Source organism: Mus pahari, chromosome 17 (genome assembly GCF_900095145.1).
Source record: "Mus pahari chromosome 17, PAHARI_EIJ_v1.1, whole genome shotgun sequence".
In the NCBI taxonomy this organism is placed as follows: domain Eukaryota; kingdom Metazoa; phylum Chordata; class Mammalia; order Rodentia; family Muridae; genus Mus; species Mus pahari.
In genome coordinates, this window is record NC_034606.1 from 48,834,440 (window position 1) to 48,856,312 (window position 21,873).

Consider the following 21,873-nt stretch of genomic DNA (forward strand, 5'->3'; position numbering starts at 1 on the left):
GGAGTTGGGGAGTGGTCATGGCACAGTGAACTAGGCACAGGGAGGGGGTCAGGACTCCACGGCTACGAGTGCCCTTTCATTGTTGGCCTCTGAGCATGGACGTCCCAGCATCAGGATCCAGACAGACTGAGGCTAGCAGAAAGAGACCGGAGGTGACTGAGTGGGGCGGAGTCTACCTTCATTTCCTTTCCTCTCCTTGGGTCTCCAGCACACAGTAGGCACCTAGAAAATGCTTCCCATCAGAAGGAGCCTCCCGGGCTGGTTCAGCAGTGGGGATTCAGTGCTGTTTCTTATGAGTCTCCATGAACAAGACTAACAAGTGCTAGTAAATTTTCTATTATGCAGAATGTCTGCTGCTGTCTGCCCAGATGGGCTGCTCACTTAGGAGCGAGTCTGTCCTGTGGTTTGTCCTGCCCACTCCACAGTCCTCATTCCTGCATCATTTAGAGCCATTCACTGATGATTAGTAGACCCTGTGAATACAGCATCAGAGCCTGGGGCCTGACCTCTGGGGTTCAGTCTGGGCCAGGAGAGGAGTGGGGGTTACCTAAGGCAGGGTGTGTTCAAGCTTGGTGCCTGGGTGATGCGGGTGGTGACAGGTTCTTGGTAGCAAGCTCACACTTGGTTCCAAACAGGCTGAGTGCCAGGCATACAGTGAGTGCTCAGTAGATGAACAGTAAGACGTGGTATTCTGGGAGCTGAACTCCGGGAGAATCCAGCCTTTGGGAGGACAACAGTCACAAGAATGTCCTGTGTCTCTGCTCTTGTTCCCTAAAGGCCTTGCCCAGCTGTGGCCTTGTTCTTGGCAGGCAGCAGGGAGAGCCTTCTGATATCCTGAGCTGCAATCTTGTCTCTCAGGTAGGCAGGGCTGTTCTCTGAAGCACAAAGTGGTGTCGCAGTCTTAGGAGGGAAGGGCCTGCAGGGTGAGATCTGCAGGGTGTAGGCTAGAGGAATGGGGTCCCACGGGCAGAAAACTCTGCATCATCAGTTTCTCCTCCTTAGCCTCTCCCTAACCAGACCCACTCCCGGTCTGGGATGCCAGAATGAGCTCTTTTAAAGCACAAGCTTGGCCATAGCCAGGCCTGGCCATAAACTTCAACGCCTCCCCAACACCCTAACAACTCCATGGGCTTAGCCAAGAGCCCAAGAACCTCACGTCCTTGGCACTCTCTCTTTTTCTTTTCATCTAGCTCCAAGGAGTCTCAGCATCCCACTCTGGCCAGGACCCTGGCCCCTACCAGCCTTATCCCCCTCTGCCTCTCTCACAGGAATGGGGCTCTCCTTCAGAATAACCCAGGCCCCAAGTGCCAACGGAGGTGTCTTTGCGGGTCGGGCTCTAAGCATCTGAGAGAGAAGGTAGGCGCTGTGATGAGCAAGGAGAACCCACAAACACTGGTTAAGGGGTGTTGGGTGGATTTCCTTCCTAACTTCCATCGTGGGGAGAGGCCCAGGATAGAGTGGCTCCTGTTCAGTGTCCATGCTAGGCTCTGTGGGCTCAGGGGTCAGGGGGGTCTTCAGCCTCTCAAACTTCCCACTGGAGAGACCTATGCCTCTTGGGACAGGGCATCCCGGAAACCTAGCACTGGGTCCTCTGCCTTCCAGACTGGCTTACCTGCCGGTACTGGGTTTCTAGGTGAGGCCACTGTGGGCCACCCAGGAGACCAGGCTGGGAGACCCGGAGTCAGAAGGGGTTCATTGGGAGGAACCTGGCCTGATCCAGTTGAGGGAGGGGGGGCGGTGTCCGCGTCTCTCCAGGGACAGAGCACCCGGTGGCCCCAGGTTGGGGTCCTAGCCGCGGAGCGGGTGCCCGGACACCGGGAAGGAGCCACGCACGCCCCTGCACGCGGTGCCTAGCGCGGCGCGCGGCTCCGGAGGTGAGGGCGCCCCGCCCCGCTCCCCTCTCCAGGCTCTCGGCGGCCGGGGCTAGGGGCTGCGTGGAGAGGGCGCGGGGCGGCCCCTGAGCGGCGGGATGCGGGCTCCGGGCCCCGGAGGGCGCCGAGGCCCCAGGCGCGGCCGGGGAGGCCGGGACCCGGGCGGGAGGGCGCGCGGGGCCGGGGCCCGAGGCCGCGATCGCGCTCCTGCGGGGCCCGGGCGCGCGGGCGGGGCGGCGCGGCGGCGCGCGGGGCCGGGGCGGCGCGGAGCCGGGGGGGGGAAGGGGGAGGGGGCGCGGGGAGCCCCCCGCCCCGCGAAGGAGGAGTCTGGCTCCCACTCGCAGCCTCGGCCGCGCGGCGCAGAGGCCCCCGCCCCTGCGCGCCGCCCTCGCGGGAGCCGGGCCCCCGCCGCCCTCCGCGCGCGCTGCTGCTCGCGGCCGCCGAAGAGGAGCCCGGGGCCAGGTAGGACCCGGCCGGGCCGGGAGTGCGAGCGGGGCTGGGCGCGGGCGGCGGGCCGGAGGGGGCGCGGCCGGGACCCTGTCCCCGCACCCGGGGGGCCCCGCGGCGCCCGTAAAGTTACTTTGGCCGCCTCTGCCTTGCCCGGGGCGCGCGGCCCCGGGTCGGCCACCGCAGCTGCGCAGCCCGCGGGGCCGGGGCCGGCGGGAGGGGGCTCGGCCGGGGCCGCGCGGTCAGCGAAACTTTTCCCAGGCTGGCCGGCTGCCGCTGGCTGCTGTTGGAGTAGCCGGTGGGAGGAGAGGGCTGGTGGGGTGCAAGTGATGATGGGGGTGGTAACAATAGCCACCTCCTGTTGTGGAGAGCCTACTGTGTGCTGCCAGCCTCTGCTGACACTTGGAGGAGAGGAGTGAGGAGGGGGAAGGATGCTGGTCAAGTGGCTACTTTTGCTGGGTATTGCTGGGAACTTCACTAACACCATGTGTCGTCCATCCATCCACCCATCTACCGATCCATCATCCTTCCTTCACTCATTCAACACACTTGCTGCTCTCTGCTGTGGCCCCTCGGAGGCTTCATTGACTAATCAGACAGCACCCAGTCTTTCAGGACAGTATTTCATGGAGTGCCGAGCCGAAAGGTGCCTCTGTGTGTTTATTTTGCGACATGCTACGAGAGAGAGAGAGAGAGAGAGAGAGAGAGAGAGAGAGAGAGAGAGAATTCAAACACAGCCTTCCTGGGTTCAGGCAGGGGCAGAGGAATGATGTTAAGTGAAAGAGCCTAGGAGGTCAGTCTTAGGGGTTGGAGACTCACTGTCTTCCACCCTCTCCTAACCCTCTGGGCCCAAGCTCAGTGGTTCATTGAGGTCAGGACACAGCACATTGGACCTGGATGTCCAGCTAGTCTGGCAGGGTTGTCTCCTCCTCACTACTGGACTGTCCTCTCTCCTTCAGCATCCTTTCAGAATTGCAACTCCCCCCCCCCCCCNCTCCCCCTCCACACTTCTTCCCCTGAATGGCTGGGAGGAGAACGAACTGTTAGCAATTATAAAATTCAACCCGGCGAACAAAAGTGAGGCACCGTTGAATGGTTGGGCTCCTTGCCGGTTTATGAATGGTCGTGGCAGACTTGCTAGCAGGGATCAGCTACATTAGGGGGCTGCTGGGAGGGGGGGCCGCTGGGGATCAGTCACTAACCATGTTAACACCCCAACTGGCCTTGGCCAAAGGAAAATTAAAACAACTTCAGTAGTATTTGGCAGATGACTAAAAATGCCTTGGGGGAGTCTGGACAGGCTTTGGGGTGACTGCTCCATCTCAGTTAGAAGCCAAGGCATTAGGAAACCATCTGGGTAGGGTACCCAGTCAGGGGAGAACACCAGGCTTTGGAGCTGGTGGTCACAGGGAGGTGTCTGGAACGAGGCGAGGCTCAGTCTGCAGGGGACTGCTCTGTGGGAGCATACATACTAATCTTCACCACCCATCTCCCTGCAAATTGGCTTTCCAAGTGGCAGCCCCTCAACGCTTATAAAAATCCCCTTTTGCTCAAGATGGATTTCAGTGAAATGGTTGCATCTCTTCCAGTTTCCCCGAGAGTTGGAACAGTGTTAATTGGCTCATGGCCGCTCAAAAGACAACATTTTTTTTAGTCTTGAACATCTATGATCGTTGTGTTCGGAAATGGTTCCGAGTAGGGGTGCCTCCCGGTTTTGCTCCTCAGCCCGAGGAATTTGGGGAGATCTGGAGAGTGAATTAGATTCCTTCGCGCTGATGAGGGTCGGCTCCGAGTGAGGTGTGTGCGTGACGCAGCTGAGATGTGAGCACTGTGTGGTGGGGTGATTAGGGGATGTTCATGCTCACCCAGACTGATGCCTCAAATTTAGGCACCACTGGACCAAGTCTAGGCTTATGCAGGAGAGCAAATGAGAGCATTTCTCGAAGGGCCCAGTTTGTATCAGGGAGCCCCCGCTAGATCCATGGAGACCGCACTCAAGTAGAGCGGTTTTATAAAAATATTTGGTCCACCCATGGGGCTGCTAAATATTCATCCATCCAAATGAACAAGTTCCTCTTGAACTTGTTACCGTCCACCCAGGCAGTGGCAGCTTGTTTGTCTGTTCATCACATACAGGACACATCTCCCTCCACTGTCTGAAGAACTAAGGATGGAAGCTGGATTTCACTGAAGGAGCACATGGAGAATGGGGTAGGGTGGGGGTGGGTGGGATTAGCAGGTCCTAGACCTATGGAAAGGAGGAAGCCATTGCCCAAAGGTAGTCAGCCACGTTTAATCTCTCTGAATGCCTTCGCTCTTCCAACCTCAGGCCTGTGAGCGATCACGAATAGTAGGGTAGAGGAAATGAATAGGCCAGGCAAGACTTCCAACAAGTAAATATGACACACAGAAAAACATGCAATTAGCGGAGGTTAGTGAATGCCTTTCAAGTCCCCAGTGCAGCAGTTAAGGGTGGAGTTTCTCCCTTATCCCGGAACTGTCTGTCAAAATCCTTGAAGTGATAACGTGACATGTCTCTCCCACTAACCCTCCCTCACCAGAACAAAAAAAAAAAAAAAAAAAAAAAAAAAGGTCTTTGCATGTGGCCTCCCTACAGTACCATCCTGTTCCTGAAATTCTTTCCATTCAACCTTTGTCTGCACCTCAGAATTGAAGGGGCCTATAGCTTGGCTTTTCTGGGGCTCAGGCTCAGAAATAGGTTCTCAGGCATGTCCTGGTTCACAGAACAAAGTTGCTGGCCACTCAAGGTGAGAGGCAGGCTTGCTCACGGGCTCTCCTTTCGACCACAATGCTTGTACCCTCTGTGGCTAGGTACATCTGATGCCCAGGGTCCAGGAAGAGGGTCAGGCAAAGGTGGTACTTTCTGAAGCAAGGTCCATTTAGCACTGGCTGGACCAGACATGAGGAAGGCCATCCCCTGCATCCTGGTGCCTGCCATGTGACTACCCTCATATCACCATCTTGCCTGCTAGCATCGTACAGAGACGGCCACTGATATTGTTCAGGTTGCGTCTGAAGAGGAGATTAAGACGTGAGAAGCCGCAGCAACTCCTAGGGGAAGAGAGAAAAAGAAACAACCAGAAAGCCAGCCCCTCTTTGGAGGTGGCACCAGGCAGAAGCAATTTCCAGAGCCATTCAGCTCCCTGTGGCAGTCTTGGTGACCTGGCTGGCCAGTATGTCCCTGGCACACATGGTTTCCTTTACTTCAAAATTTTTTTTCCTCTAATGAAAGAAGGCTTAATTATGCACCGTTTCTATTTTTTCAACACTTATGGGGCAATCCCAATTTCATTAAAATGAAAACAAGAACAAACCCGAAAACCAACTGACAAACAAGAAGACAGACAAGCAAAACAAAACAAACAAACAAACGAACAAAAACCCCTTAACAAATCAAGATTATATGTTTGCTTGGAACTCAAATAGTGACTGGAGGTTAGGGGTCTTCTCTATGGGTTTCTCTTCCATGAACTTAGCCAGTAAAATGTCAGAACCTAGTCATTCAATATATGTGGACGCTTGCTCACTCTTGTACTCTGTCTCTGACTTTGTGTCTTTCCCTGTGTCTCTGTCTGTCTGTCTGTCTGTCTGTCTCTCTCTCTCTCTCTCTCCCCCTTTCTGGTAGGTTGTGATCTCGTGCAGCCAGGTCACCGCCTTTCCTCATGTATCCTACAGATACCTGCAAGATCACCTGCCTATTTCAGCTTTCCCCCTTCCGAATCCCTTCTCCCGGGAGGCCTCGAGGCTGGGCACTGGTGCAGAGGAGGGACTTTGAGCACCACCGGGCTCGTTCTGTTGCTTTGAGGAGAAATGACGTCTGCTTCCCATTTTCAACAGGCTTATCACTCCCTTCCTCTCCATTTCGTCTTCTTGCCTTTTTTTCTTTTTTTTTCTTTTTAATGTACCAAGCTCTAGCCTGCAAAGCTGCAGAATGCACACCTGAGAAATGCAAGCCCTTCCTGCATGGTGCCTGCTCCCTCCTCTGTAACGAAGTGTTTTTGGACATCTTTGGGAAAGGTCCCCGTGCTCTCCCCGGACACGCCCACCCCCGGTTTCCCGAGTTGTCGGGGTAGGGGAGTGGGGAATGGAATTTACCTTTTTCGTAGGTTTGTCATTTGGGCACATTAGTTAATTGATCACACTTTAGAAGTTTAATCCTTAATTGTGAATTCCCAAATGAGCACAAAAAAATTAGACCCAAGCTTGTCTCTGAAGCAGCCCCCACCCCACCCCACCCCAAGGCTCCTGCGTGGATCCCTGACGGTGCTGATGTGTTGATTCCTCGGAGGTGTCTGTCTAATAGATTTCCACAAGAGCCTTCAGTCCACACTTACTTTCTTCACAAAGCAGATTTGTGTGTCAAGACACTAAGACCTCCGTGCCTCGTCTCCACCTTAGCCATGTATGTCCCCAACACCCTTAAGTACTGAATGTGAGCTGTACATGTGTGAGTGTGTGTGTGTGAGTGAGATGAAGTGCTGACTATTATACACTTAACCCTTATTTTCTATGTGCATGTGCGTGTGTGTGTGTGTGTGTGTGTGTGTGTGTGTGTATGTCTATATCTGTGCATGTGTTGGAGCCACTACGGAGCAGCTTCTTGCCGCAGCCCTGCAGATGCTCAGGCCTCTAAGAGTTCTGTTTTGATAACCAACACACAGCACTGTGTGGAAGGGAAGAAAAAAAAAATGAAATGAGTCCTCTCTCTGTTCCTTGCACGATTGTGGATCTGTTAGATGATATGGAAGTCCTGAGAATTGCAGTTGCTTATGGAACAGAGCGCTGGTTTGTAGACATATTTCTTTTTCTGCCTGGGCTGTGAGGCTTCTGCCCATCCTCGGGTCCCCATCGATGCCGTGGGAGTGGAGACTGGTCTGGATTTGGAGATGAGCTTGGTAAACCCACCGAATTTGTGTCTCCAGCAAGGGGAATGAGTGAGTGGCTATTTGTGGCAGCCAGGACATGATCCAGTAAGTCGCGCTCCCGATGGTTCCGGAATAAAAGTACATAATTGGAAAGGGAAGCATCACTGACTTGGGGGAGGGGTGGCGGAGGAGTTAGAAAGGGAGATTTAAAATCTTGTAGTCCTACGTTCAACAGGGGCCTAGCTAAAAGGTTTTTAAGTGGTAAATGCTTTAAAAAGTCACTTGTGGTTGATCCTCTCTGGGGCGCAGGGACTCTTTTCCCTCCATCTGTGGGTCTTTGCAGTAGCTCAGCTCTTCAGCTGCTCTGCCAGGCCTGGGATACCAGATGCTGGCCAATGTTTCTTGTCAATGGAGGGATCCAGTGAATGCAGAGGGAGGCCAGACGCAGGCCTGAACCGCACCTCCCCTACCCCACCCCGCCCTGTCACAGGGCTGTTTCTTTTAACTTCCTTTGAATTCTTCTGCCTTTTAAAATTATTATTATTTTATTTTTATACCCTCTATGATAATTTCAGTTCAGCATTAGTCAATGGCATATTTTTAATGCCCAGACAAAATAAGGAAAGAATATACAGCCAAGAGTGATGTTTGAGCTAGTGTGGAGAACATTTTTTTTTTTTTTTTTTTTTTTAAGAATCCTCCCCAAACCTCCATGCCTTCTACTTAAAAAAAAATTATTTATTACATTTTAAAATTTGTGTGTATGTGTGTGTGCATGCCAAATCACACATGGAGGTCAGAGGACAGCCTGTGGGAGTCAGTTCAGGCCTTCCAGCATGTGGAGCTGTGGGGCAGTAATCTGGTCATCAGGCTCAGCTGCAGGTGCCTATACTGGCTGGGCCGGTCACTCCCAACCCCTCAGGACTTTTCTGGTTAATGTTACCGCCTACATGTTTTGCTTTTTTTGACTGTGGGGAAGGACCACAGGGAACGTTTGTTTTTTGTTTCTTGGTTGTTTTTTTTTTTTTTTCCCTCCTGTAACATTTGCTACATTCTAACAAAAGCCCGCAACAGCAGCAGCTCTCCAGTGCCAGCTCTGTGTAGCTTTGCTCTGAGCCAGCACCCAGTGTGATCACTGGCTGTTAAAGAGGTTGGGGTGCTCCTCTGCCCTGCTTGCTCTCGGTCAAGGCATGCGGGAGGGTAGTCAAGGGAAGATGGACTTGGAGTTCTCTAGCTGCTGCAGCTTTGATAACTGCTGTCTCCCGTTCAGCCTTGGGTAGTTGGCTGAGTTCTAGACTGGGCATCACTATACGGTCCTCGCTTCTGTTTCTTTTTAAAGGTACCCCTGGAAGAGGTACATTGGTGGCTTTCTGAAATGGTTGCCTCTGATTTTGGCCAGAGGCAAACTTTACCTTCCCAATTTGAACACTTCTAGGACCATGGCACAGGACCTGAAGGCTGGAATCAGCACCGTCCAGGGGTTGGTAGAGGTAGGGACTTGAACGATGTAACAAAATAAATGTAGCTCCAGGCAGTGCCCATCCACCTGCCCAGCATCTTCCACCTGGCTTCACCAGCTAGGATGACCAGGCATCTCCTCTGTCCTGGCTGCTCTGTGTGTTTAGGGGACCCTTCCTGGCCTCTCTCCTTTCTGGTCTTTGGTCCATGAAGGTCAGTGAGCTTCACGGCTGAGTGGAGGTTTCTCTCAGGCCACAGATTCTTCTGCTTTGCCTTCTCGTGTGGGAGACCCAGGGCATCTGCTGCTCCTGCTGTCTCTAGGGCCTTGACTACCAGGCAGGTCCTGTATCCCCAGCTCTGCCACAAGACGAGGCCATTGGAGTCCGGCAGCTGGGTGTGTATTGGGCTGCACAGTGCTCAGCCAGTGATAGAAAAATAGTCACGGAGTGTGTACTGAGTGTCTCTACCTACCTGCTTCAAGAGACAGAGCACTGTGCCATGCACAGGGATGAGGGAGGAGAGATGGGCGCTGGGGCCCCTAGGGCTTCAGGCAGAGGAGGGAGGTTGTGGGCATCTGATATCTCTGCTGAAGTCTCAGAAGTTCCCTGCAGAGCTCCGGGCTTCACTGGGACCATCTTATCTGAACGGATGAGATGCTTAGTAAGTACCTACTGTGAGCTGGAGCCTCAGTCATGCGAGGGAGATTCAGAATCTGTACATTTTCGAGAACAGCCCAGATCTGGAGTAGTGAAAGTTGATTTTAAGCATGGTCTGTCAGATGCGAAGGTTCTAGGTGTTCATTCATATATGCATCCATCCATCTGTCCATCCATCTGTCCATGCCTTCATCTATCCATCCACCCATGCATCCATCAATTCACAGATCCATCCATCTGTCTATCCATCTACCCATGCATGCATGCATCCATCCATCCATCCTTGCATTCACTCATGTGTGCATCCTTCCATCTACCTGTCTATCCATGCACCCATGCATCTATGCATACACCCATCTGTATATCCATCTATGATGCATTATCTATCCATCTATGCATCTATTTTTCTGTGGGTACATCCATCATTTACTGTTTTTTACATTGGTTCCTCATTCATCTCAGGTGCAGGACCAGGACCAGTTTTGAGGGCTTTGGTCAGGGATGCTTTGGGGGCAATGGGTGGAGGCTCTGATGTAGCCTAGGGAGGCTTGGTAGAACATCACCTCCAAGGCCTTGAGCCAGGAAACAGATGGTCATCCCCAGGGGCAGAGTGCTGTGAGAAGTGCCTGTGTGAAGGCTCCCTGCATATACCTTGTGGCCATGAAAGTCCCAGTGGCAAATCTGGGGCTGAGGAGAGAAAGGAAGATATTGTCTTGGTGTGTCCAGAGTTGCTGGTTTTCCAGAAGGGCAGCAGCTACTCCTAGAAGGTTGGGTATTACAGATGGAGTGGGGCAGAGTGAATTTTGAGTACCCCTGGAGGCTGGTGTGGAGTGGCTGTGGTGGGAGTCTAAAACCAGCAGAAGGCCAGGCAAAGCTGGGGTGCATTTGTGGGAGATGAAATGGGACCTTTATTACAGGGGGGTCAGCTTTCTGTGAAGTGGGGTCTCAACATGGCCTGCTTCTCGGTGTCCCGGTCAATAGAGAAGAAGAAGACGAGACTTAAGCCAGTCTCCAAATGGAGGGAATGTGTCAATCGGTGCTCGACTGGGCCCAGAACTCGATTTTCTTACTGGGGCTTTATGGAGAGGAAGACAGGGGACTCCTTCCAACCTCTCTATTACTCCAAGGGGAGACTAGCGCAGAATAGAAAGAATGGGGGTGATGTGCCCAGCATCCCACAGTACAGCATCACCAGAACTCATGCCCTGTAACCTCTTCGCCCCAGAGGCCTGTTGAAAATCAGCCAGAGGGACAATACCAGGAGGACCATCGGCGATGTTCCTCTGTTTCGGGGTCTCTGAACTTGCCTGCCCCTCTGCCATGGCTCTCTTTCCCTGGCTGGGGGCATGGCCGGGTCACTCACCTCTCCTAATAGGTGACATCTTTGTAGATACTCCTTCTGTGAGCATGCAGTGTACAGCACCTTACTCCATGCTGCCTCTTTTCTAAGCTCTGTTTTCCAGAGGTAGGCTACTGACCGAAAACACATTTTCTGTTTATGTATGCATGTACCACATAGTCTTTGGGAATGAGACCTCTTTATGCTTTCAGTCTTTTCTGTTTATTTTTATCTATCTAATCTATCTATCTATCTATCTATCTATCTATCTATCTATCTATCTATCTATCTGTCTGTCTATCTAATTTATTTTGCAAAGGGGTCAGGGACAGCAAGTTGGGGCTGGGGATGTATTTGTTAAACAAGGCGAATTCTTTCCTTCCTTCATCCTTCCTTCTTCCTCCCTTGCTCTCTTCTTTCCTCCCTCCATCTCTTCCTTCCTTACTTCCTTCCTTTCACCCTGCTTCTCTCTGCATCTCACCCCACCCCTGGAGTAGTCCTGGCAAACCCACTTCCCCCTCCAGGACCTGTGAACTGCTTCTAGGTCACTCCACTGGACAGGGAGCCAGGACTCAAGCCAGTCAATCACCACACCACGCACACATGGCGCTCTGTTTTGGGGACCAGGTGTGAGCGTTTCCTAGCTAAAAGCCATTTCCGGGGAAGCTCTTCTCCCTCAGTGGACTGCGGAGCTGGATGCGGGTATGCTGGCTGCGGCAGCTACAGTTCCATAAACAGGCGATGGAAGCTCAGGAGGAGGCACTGGGTTCCGGGTTTCCTTGGTTTCTCTAGGCAGGACCTTCGGTGAGTCCTCTTTATGTGAAGAACAGCATGGCACAGTAGGCTCGGCCCCTGGAACTCTCTGCCTGCCTCTTCTCTCCGAATCTTTGGCTGCTAGGCAGCTTTCCCACTGAGGCGTCTCTGCTGACACCTGCTTCGCTGGGGACAGCGTGTGTGTGTGTGTGTGTGTGTGTGTGTGTGTGTGTGTGTGTGTATCTCTGTGTTCCCGGACTCCCCTTTATCCAAGCCCAGTGTGGCCAGCACCCTGATGGGCTGATGGAATGGGGCCAGCACGGGAAGAGGACCAAGACTCCTCAGACACCCATCCACTGCCAGGCATGTGCTGGGTGCTAAGGAAGATGCTCTCCATCCGTGCATGCATCTGTCAGTGTATCAGTCTCATCTCTCTGTCTGTCCCATCCATCCATCCATCCATCCGTCCATCCATCCATCCATCTTTTCAGCGTCTTTGAAGCTTTGCGATGGGAGAAGCTAATGTGAGATCAGAACAGCTTGCTTTTATTGAGCACCTGCTGTGTGCCACCAGGCCCTGTGACAGTTTACTCAGGTGTCATCTTGTTCACTGGTCATGTTTACTATGAGGTTGGGACTATGGGATGATTGTTCTCTTCATTTTGTGGGCGACCAGACAGCACATGGGAGTGCAGGACACACTGGTCACAGCTGGTGGCATGCAGGGGTGACTCAGGGAGGCAAATGCTCTGCCTTCAGCAGATACCAAGGTGTCTCCCAGGACCCCAGTAGAAAGGTCCTTGTCCAAGGCCTTGTCTGTTCAGAGGTGAAGGGTGAGCGGCTGGACAGGAGGACAGTGACTCAGATGGGGAGAGCGGGGTGGGGTGGGGCCAGATGCTTTGGGCTGGGGTTTCAGGTCTCTCTCTCTCCTGTTCTCCCTCTCTCTCCATCTCCCTCTCCCTCTCTCCACTCTCTCCCTTCCTTCATTTTAAAATATCTTTTAAAATGATTTATTTATTTATTTTTATTATGTGCATTGATGCTTTGCCTGCATGGATGTCTGTGTGAGGGTGTCAGATCCCCTGGAACCGGAGTTATAGACAGCTGTAAGCTGCCACGTTGGTGCTGGGAATTGAACCTGGGTCCTCTGGAAGAGCAGCCAGTGCTCATAACTGCTGAGTCACAAGGCTCATGTAGCCCAGGCTAGCCTCAAACTTACTGTGTAGGGAGCATGATTTTGAACTCCAGACCACTTGTCTCTCCCTCTTCCTCTCCAGTGCTTGGCTTACAGGTATATCTCATCACATCTAGCTCTCCTGGTTTTGTTTTGTTTTGGATGAAGTCTGAAACTCACAACAATCCTCCTGCCTCAGCCTCCTGAGACTACGGAGGCACCCTACCTTGCCTGACAGAACTGCCCCTTTCTCTCCATGTTTTGAGAGGCAAAGAGATTACTGCTATTTTATTTTACCTTGTATGGGGATGATTGAGATTTTTTTTAAGAATTAATAACCCGTTTCTCCTTGCACATAATTAAAATGTTCTCCAGTCTCTAATTTTTGTCATTTTTATAATCTAATTTGTTTTCGGAGTGTGTCGATTCCCCTTCCGAGCACAGAGCAAGGGGAATTTTTCTTCCTTTAATGCGTTTGGGATCCCAGTGTCCAGGAACCATTTAAACTACATGATTTTCTCCTTGGTTAAATACAGTGCAAACAGGGCCATTGAAGGGATCTTAAAAGACATAACCCCAAACAACAAGGCAAAACAAAACAAAAACAAAACAAAAACCAACCAAACAAAACAGAAACCAAACCAAACCAAACCAAAAAACCCCTTCAAGTCACTGCCCGCTCACACAGTTAGAAAATTACTATGAACAGGCATGCGGGAACCACGGTGTCAGTAACCAGGCCCAGAACCACCAGGACATGGTGGTGGCTCACTTGCTGGGGCTGTGCCTTCAGGCTCCACACAGCTGGCTCAGAATCTACTGCAGGGGAGTTTTAGTCCAATAAAATCACACCTTCCCACTGAAAGAAAAAGAAAGAAAGACAGGAAAAATAAAAATCAAACCCAAAACTATAGAATTCTCACTGTGATTAAGCAGGTTCATAGACTAACAGATCTGGGATTCTTGGGATCCCGATGGGGGCGGGGCACGGCTTGAGGAGGGAAACCCTCTTACTTTAGCTTCCCTCCACCCACCCCTGGGGGCTACTCCCCTGCCTCAGTCTAGGAATTGCGTGCACGGCCCGCTGCTTGGAAATCCCCTTTCTCTGGGTGCATCTAAAAGATGTCTTGAAGCTAAATTTATGTTGAAGGAGGAATTTTTACCCCGTGCAGTCCCCACCTGCATGGGCTTGCTGGGGTGTGGCTGTGTGGCCGTGTGGCTGTGTTTTGGGGGTTTATGTGGAGGGAATCCTTCCTGTTTCCCATATCTGTAAAATAAGAATTTTAACTTCCCTGTTTACAAAACACCAGCCATTGTCTCGTCCCCAGCTCAGCTGCTCTGTAGACTCGGAGAATCTTGTTGGAGGAGGAAAAAAAATGTCTGAAGTATTTAAACATGTTGGACCATGCACGCATCCGTCCATGGCATCTCAGCTTTTTTTTTCCCCCCATGGTCCCCTCCCTCCGTTCTCTCTTCTTTTTTACTAAAGTATATTCATCAAACTGCTGAGATGGAAAGATTTGTAATGAGTTTTTGAGCTGTGTGCGACTGTGTTTTCCCCCCACCTCTCATCCGTCCCCCCACCCACCCTCCCTCTCCCTCTTTCTAAATCTTCATCTGACATTAAAATAAAACAAATCCCAAACAGATTAACTGTCGCATGGTTCTGCTCCGTCTCTTCAGTCTGTTCGCAGGTCTGGCGGGGGACCCGGCGACGGTCGCGGTGGTGGCGGCAGCGGTGGTGCTGGGAGATGCCCGGGAGGCCCACGGAGGTCCATGTGGCGCCCTAGGTGGGATGCTGGCATCCTGAAGGCCGAAGCCCTGGCCCTGCTCCCCTGTGGCCTGGGCATGGCGTTCTCTCAGTCTCACGTGATGGCCTCTCGACGGCACCAACATGGACGACTCATCATCGAGGTGGACGAATACAGCTCCAATCCCACCCAGGCCTTCACCTTCTACAACATCAACCAGGGCCGCTTCCAGCCACCGCACGTGCAGATGTAAGTGCAGATGCCCAGGGAATGCTGGATACAGGGACAGTGGGTGCCTCCTGGCTTCAGGTCCACCCACAAACACACATGCTGGGGCTTCTGGCCCCAAAGGGCTCTGTGCTCCGGGACCTCCACGGCTGAAGTTGGGAGGGATCTGAGGGAAGCCCCAGACTGGCGGCCCCAGGGACCCATGTTGGCTCTTCCTCCTGTTCTATTCGACTTGGATGCTTCAGAAATGTTTGAAAAATGATTGTACCGAGCGATCTAAGATTTGATGATGAAACCACAAGTTGTGAACCCCCAGGCTCCCTTTTTGGGGTGGGGGCGGGGGTGAGGTGGGAGGGTGGGGTGAGGTGGAGATAGGGGTGGAGGTTGGGGGTTGTGGGGGTTGAGGGTGAGAGGTTGGGGTGGGGGTGGGTGGAATATCTAGAGGCAGAGTTTCATCTGTGCCTAGGGGTGTGGCTCAGGACTCAAAGTCTGACTTCCTCCATCAGGGAGACGGAGTCACAGAGAGGGAGAAGGTCTTGGGGTCGGCCCGGGAGTAGGTTAGGACTCGATCCTGGACTAACTCTTCCTTTGTCTGATCCCATGCTTTAAAAGTGTCCTATGAAGGAGGTCCAGGCTTCAGGGTCTCGGGTGCCTTGCTGCTCTGGGTCACAGTCACCTTGATCTCACACAGAGGGGAGAGACTGATGGCTTCCTACTGACAGAGCCAGGACACAGCAGCTACGCAGGGTGACCCAGTGTTGTGGGGTTCCTAGAAATCCCTCTCCAGAGCATTAGGCTATGCCTGGGGTTGTAGACCCCAAGTCTTCTCTAGAGCCAGGGGCCCTACTTCTGAGGAGTGTGTTCATGTGGCCCCAGCATCTGTCACTCAGGGACTGGGTACGATGAATGCATGGCGTGCCCACTCCTTCCTGTGTAGCTTCCTTCAATCCCACGTTCTGTGCTGGAGAGATACCTCCCTGGGAGAAAGGCGCTGACCCCGGCTGTTGTGTGGTCTGGGGGGGGAACTCCAGTACGGGAATGCCTATTTTCCCAGCAGCCCTTGCTGGCACGATGCTCCTTCTGGTGGGGGTTTCATTCCACATGGTCAGAAGGTGTGGTTTTGGTGGATATCTCTCTGAGCATTGCCTCCGTTTTGGGTGTGTGTGCGTGCAGACTGGAGGACTTACACAGGCTGAATGCTCTGCTGAGGGCACACCTCTTCTTGGCCTTTGGGACCTAGCAGCCCCAGGCCTGTCTCGGCGTGCTTAGGCTCTGTCTTTTGTTGGTAGGATTGGAGAAGATACTGAAGTCCCTGATGCTGGACTTGAACCTGTCCAGTGGGAATGAGGGACAGCTGCAGGCTGCTGATATGTGCTTGTCTGTAGGCACACACATCCTGGCTTGCAAACTGTTGCCCTGTGGGGCTACTGTGGAGGGTCCCTCTGCCTGGGTTGGATAGACCCATGGAGACCCTAGCCTGAGAAAAAAAGCCTTGCAGACAGGATGATGGGAGAGGAAGGCCGAGGAGGGTCTGTCAGTTTTGGGGTGTCTGGGAACGACCTGGGTAAGGAGGATTCTACTGAGACTCTGAGGAGGGGGGATGTTTGGGAAGGGGTATTAGGGTTCCCTGAGCCAAGCAGAAGGAGTAGAAGGGTGGAGCCACGGGGGATGGGAAGAGGAGAGGGTGTCTGAGGAGTTCAGAGGTGACAGCTGGGTATGGGGGCCTCTGTAGGAGAGAGGGGCTGGCTACAGGCCCTGAGGCCAGACTGTCCTGGTGAAGGGCAGTGAGGGGCTGATGGACCGTCGAACTGTGGAGGCCAGTCGCTGCCCTGCCCCCCCCATTTGTTTCTTTGTTCAGGTCTCTCGATGCCTCAGTTTCCCCAGCTGAAAAGTGCTGTTTGCAGTGGTGTCAATTGCGTGTTTGTCTCCGTGCAGCGGAGCCACATGAGTGGCTGGTGGTTGTCATCTCCTCTTGACTCCGGCCCGGGTGTGGAGCTTAGTGCTTGAAGTGACCTGAGGCAGTTGCCTGCCCTCACTGGGCTTGTGCCTCAGACATCTGCTGAGCAGGGAGCAGCAGGTCCTAAGAGCATGTCAGTGTGGGACGCATGTAACCGTAAAAGCCGTGGAGAAAAAGCATGGCGGCTTTCTTGTGGTCTGGCTGGTGTCCCCCTTGTCTGAACCCTCTCTCCTTTGGCCTGCTTTATAGCGGATGCCTCCCCCAGGCAGTGGGGGCCCTGACTTCCATGAGCAATGGGCCTAATGGCCACAGGGGTGTGGGCAGGGCTTAGCAACAAGGGCAAGGAGGACTTCCAAAGTCTGGGTAGGCCCTGGGGCCATTACCTGCTGTCCCTTCCATTCAGACTGTAGATCTGAGGTCCGCAGGCGGTTGGGGATTTCCCTGGCAGGCGGCCACTCTGCCTCCAGGAGAGGTATACAGGATGATCGCTGCTCCCTGCCTTGTGATTTATCACTGCCAAGGGCTTTGTCTCTGGGGGTGAGAGAACGGTGGTCCTATTTAATAAATACACAATTTATATTTAATAATAACAGTGACAGTTCAGCGTGGCCTCTGATTGAGCTGATTTACTCAGCTGCCCCTGAGCCCCTGCTGGTAACTAGTCTGTCTTTGCCTGAGTGATGACTGTCTGGAGCCAGGGCCTGTAGCTATGGATCCTGGGACTGAGAGACCCCAGGGGCTTCTCAGGAGAGCACTCCAGGCATCAAGGCTTGCAGGGGTAACTGTGGGCAATGGAAGGGAGGGACGGGCTACTGGAGTCTGCCATGGAGTGTCTCTGGGGTGGAGATTATTGGTGTTAAGCAGCTTCTTCCCTCTGCCCTTTTGGGGTCACTGGAGATATGGGACTGACCCTTTAAATGTCATCTGGGTCCCTCAGGCAGTGCTGTAAGCTGGAGAACGTAGAGAAAGAACTGGGCAAGCAAGGCTGGGAGGAACCTTCTGTCCCTGTCCCGGCACTTGACTGGGTTCATACCTGATCTGCAGAGGGAAAAACCAGGACTTCTGAAGGGGAGCACACAGAACCAGGATACCCACTTGGCCCTGTGTATTGAGCCAGGCCTGCTCACTAGCTGAGAGGAAGAGGGCTCAGCCTGGAACTGGGCAGGGGCTGGGGGCAAAGCAGGAGAGGGCTCAGCGCTGCTTCTGCTTCCCGAACCTTCCATCCTTCCTCCTGCTTCAGGTCTTGTGTGTGTTTGTATGTGCGTGTGCTTATATGTATGAATGTGTGTGCATGTGTGCACATGAGTGTGACCATTTGTGTGTGCATGTGCATGCATGTATGCACATGTGTGTGATCAGGTGCATGTATGTATGTGTGTGTATGCTTGCTTATTTGTGCAAGTGTGTATATGTATGTATATATATATGCATATCTGCACATGTGTGCCAGTATGCGTGTGTGTGTGTGTGTGTGTGTGTGTGTATGCATACACATGGAGGCCAGAGGTCAATCTCAGATGTGTCTCCTCAGGAGCTGTCCACCTGGACTTTGGAGACCTGGATCTTACTGCTATGGCTAAGTCCATCCTGCTTCCACCTTCCCAGCTGGGATTACAGGCATGCACCTCTGTCCGCTTTTCCCTCAGGTCCTAGGGATTGAACCCAGGTTCTTCTGCTTCTGAGGCAAATGCTTTCCTGGCTGAGTCCTCTCTGCAGCCCTACCCTCAGATCTTTGATTAGGTGGTTCCCTGACTTGTATAGCCCTCGACCCTGTCTACTCTGTAGACATCCTCTGTGTGTCGCTCTCCAGGAAAACCTCCAAAGCTCCCTGCCCCGCCCCAGATGTAGATACTCTTTCCTACATGGGCTTGGTTGCTAGGCATCTCTGCCCCTGCTTGTGCCTGGGCCCTAGTACAGCAAATGGGAAGAAGGAGGGAAAGGAGAGGGAGGATGCGTCCAGGAAGAGCCCTGGGGATCTAGGAGGGTTTGCAGCTCAGAGGTGCTACAGCATTGAGAGAAGCAGAGTGCATCATCCCAGCTGGAAGGACCGGCTAGCCGAAGGCTGGGAGGCGGCAGGAGGTACAGGCCAAGGGAAGTACATGGGCAGGTTGGCCAGGTCACCTTGGAACCTGCCTGTCTCAGGCAGAGCGCCCGACAGAGACGGTCGGGGCAGTTGCGTGGTATGGAGCTGACCACTCACGGCCTGTCCTGGTCTCCAGTCTCCACATTTTCAGACTCCTCAAGCAACACAGCCAATGTCCAGTTCCACGGCTACATGCATTACAGGAACCTCAGACTTCAGAGGGCCATGTTTCTCTGGGGCAACTGAGGGTCAGCACATATCTTATGAGGCCTTTGTGGGTGCTTGACACAGGTACGTGCTGTCCGGGACGGCTTTGGGAAACAGAGTTGAAGGCACTTTAACCACTGAAGAATCTCCCTAACCCCCTGGTTCCGTGGCAGAGACTGTGGGTGAAATAGCCTTTTCCCTGAGCCTCAGTTTTGCCATCTGTAAAAGGGGAACACCAGCAAGCAACTGGAAAGAGGGTTAAGAGAAGGGGAAGAGAGCAAATGCAGAGACACTGCTCAGTCTGTGCTGAGTTCTGACTCTGGAAGGGAAGGAAGCTTTGCTCTCCTTTCTTGCAAGGTTGGGCAAACAGCTTTGCTGCAGAACTGAGCTGGGGAAAGGAGGCTTTAACTCGCTCTCTGGGGATCTCTAGGCTTCTGTCTTCACTGTGCTCAGAAGCCTCAGGGTGCAGGGAAATAAGGTAAAGTTAATTAAAGAGCTCTGGCTCCCACAGCCGCCCCTGTTGATGAGAGACCTCGGCTGCCTGGTGGCCAGGTCGCCTTCTAAGGGGACCGCTGGATCCCACCGTGCTCTCAGAGTCTTCTCTCTTCCCTTTGCTTGATCTTTTTGAGGTGGTCTTTATAACATCTATAAAGTGTGTGTGGTATGTGTATGTGCTGTGTATGCATATATGTGTGTGGTGTAGAAGTGTGTGTGTATGTGTTGTGTGTGTGTGTGTGTATATGTGTGGGGTAGGGTGTAGTGTGTTGTGGTGCATATGTGTGTGTGTGTGTGTGTGTTCGGGGGGGTAGGGGTGGGGTGTGTGTATGTGTGTGTGTATGTATGTGTGTGCGTGCATTTATGTGTGTGGTGTGGATGTGTGCGTGTATGTCTTGTGTATGTGTGTGTTTGTGCATGTGGTGGTGGTGGTGGTGGTGGTGGTGTGTGTATGTGTGTGTGTATGTGTATGTGTGTATGTGAGGGGGTGCATGTACATGTGTGTGATGGGTGGGAGAACAAATGGATTTATTTGGTTTGCCCAAGTTCCTGTGTCCACCAGTAGTCCAGTGCGATCTGCTGCCTGGGGTTCAGTCAGCACTGTCAGGATGGGCAGAGAGCACAGGCAGAAACCTCCCCTGGCCCCCAGCCTGTTAGACTGCCTTGGAGAGAAGATGCTGAGTCCCAGAGGGCAAAGGGAAGGTGAGAACTGTCAGGAGGTTTCCCTTCTAGAGCTGTTCCTACATTGCCTCCTTCTGGATGCTTCCAGGAACCCAGAGCAGCGGTGGTTTTCTCTGATCCTCGACCCCTCTGTTGCCCCATCACAACTGGGAACCACAGGGTCACATCCTAGTCAAATCGGTAGCTCCTGGTGGGCAGGACCCTGGCCTAGTCATCCCTCTGGTCCTCATTAGGCTTGGAGGGGGGGATCCAATTAGGTCCTCAGGACTTGTGCTAATTGAACACAGGATGTGTGGATGGAGAGAGGCGACGAGAGCCCAACTCCAACCCAGGACCAACCCAACGTCAGCCCAGCGCCTTCCCGGCTGCCCATTACTGGACTCATTTGGAAAATTTCTCTGTCTTCCCAGTCAGCTTAGCTCCAAGCTACTGGGGCTCCATCTAGGCTTAACAACCCCCAGAGGGGACCAAGGGTGCTTCCTCCTGTGGTGCCTGAGGGATGGGGAGAGGCTGGAGTGGTTCCTCCACCTGCTGCAGATCCAGCAGGAGGATGCTTCGTGCACATTAGCATGCTGAACCCATGTCTCTCATAAGGTGTTAATTAAATTTCTTCGAAGTATATTGTCTGAAAAAAAAAGGATAATTAGAAAGATGTCTTTAAAAGTATTTATGTAACTGATACGGGTACTGCTTTTGGTTTGACGCATAATTAGATTTAAACACGACTCCTCCAGCGGCATACTCGTTTGGAGAGGGCTGCTTGTTGAAATGTCATCGTGTTGTTTTTAAGCGCTGTGAGCCTGGTGAAGCCACCAGGATGCTTATACGCTCTGTGAAGAACACAGGATGAGTGGCTTATGGTGGGGTCCTCAGCCAGCTGCCGGGGCTCCTGGGAACCAGGATGTAGCTTGCGTTATGCTCTTTTCATTTCTGGAATGTTCTAGCTCAGGTGCAAACCCAGGGCATGGGTTCTGCTTGTGTCTAGGTGACAGTGGCTAAGCTGGACTTTAGGGACCTGGTTTTCTGACTGCAGGGGTCTTGTCTTGCACAATCCCAGAAGGCTCTTGGTATCAAAATGACCGCAACTGTCACCGGTCTTTTGGGGCCCCTCCCCTGCTGCTCTTCTTGGGGATGGGGCTTCTGCATCCTTTGCACTGTGTTGAGTGCTGAACTCAGGACCAGTTTTCTTGAATGGATCAGGGATTTCAGGCTACACAGTGTCAGCGGGGCAATAGTGCCCCTGGGGGTCAAAGGTGGTTTTGAGAGGTTGAAAAAAAAAAAAATCTGATTTCTAGACAAGGCAGAGACAGCTAGCACAGGAGACAGAGTGTTTCTCCAGTAAAATCTCCACAGGCCCAGGCGTTGTGAGCAAAGCCGGAAATGCTGCTTTCATCCAGAACTGTAATTGTAGGCGCTGTATGGTCGTCCACTGAGGTTCCCATGTTGCTATGACAAAATAAAAACCCAAAACTCAAGCAACAACAACAACAACAACAACAACAAAAATCCCCCAAAACAAAGAAACCAAAAAATAAAACATAAAAGGAAAAATAAAAACAGATGAAGCAGCATAAAGCAGGAAGGGTTTATCTCGGCTCACGGTTTGAGGAGACAGCCTGTCATGGTGGGGGGGGGGTGTGTGAAACATGGCGGCAGGAGCGGGACGCAGCTGGTCACACTGTGCTGGATGCCAAATGACTGCTGTCGCTCACCTCTCCTTTTTAAAAACCAGTCTGGAATGCCAGTGGAGCCCCCTCCATTCAGGGTGAAACCTTTAGGAGAAATATCCTCGTAGGCACTCCCAGGCCTGTGTCTTCATGGTGATCTAAAATTCCACCAAGTAGACAGCAAAGATTAACCCTTACACTACGGGACAGGGGGAAGCTG

At 52.7% G+C, this 21,873-nt stretch overlaps 1 protein-coding gene across 5 annotated transcripts in view; it reads left to right on the forward strand.

The window, feature by feature from the left end:
• Window positions 1-1,261: 1,261 nt before the first annotated feature.
• Mpped1 (metallophosphoesterase domain containing 1) overlaps window positions 1,262-21,873 on the forward strand; it is a 79,417-nt gene continuing 58,805 nt past the window's right edge. The window contains exons 1-2 of one of the 5 annotated variants that reach the window (XM_029531057.1): window positions 1,262-1,356; window positions 14,268-14,584. In XM_029531057.1, the coding sequence (XP_029386917.1) occupies window positions 14,361-14,584 (224 nt within the window). In that variant the 5' untranslated portion in view covers window positions 1,262-1,356; window positions 14,268-14,360. Of the gene's footprint in view, window positions 1,357-2,254; window positions 2,334-7,108; window positions 7,310-11,199; window positions 11,462-14,267; window positions 14,585-18,846; window positions 18,895-21,873 lie in introns of those variants that run through there. The other 4 variants (XM_021216600.1, XM_021216601.2, XM_029531056.1 and 1 more) reach the window with 4 other exon arrangements.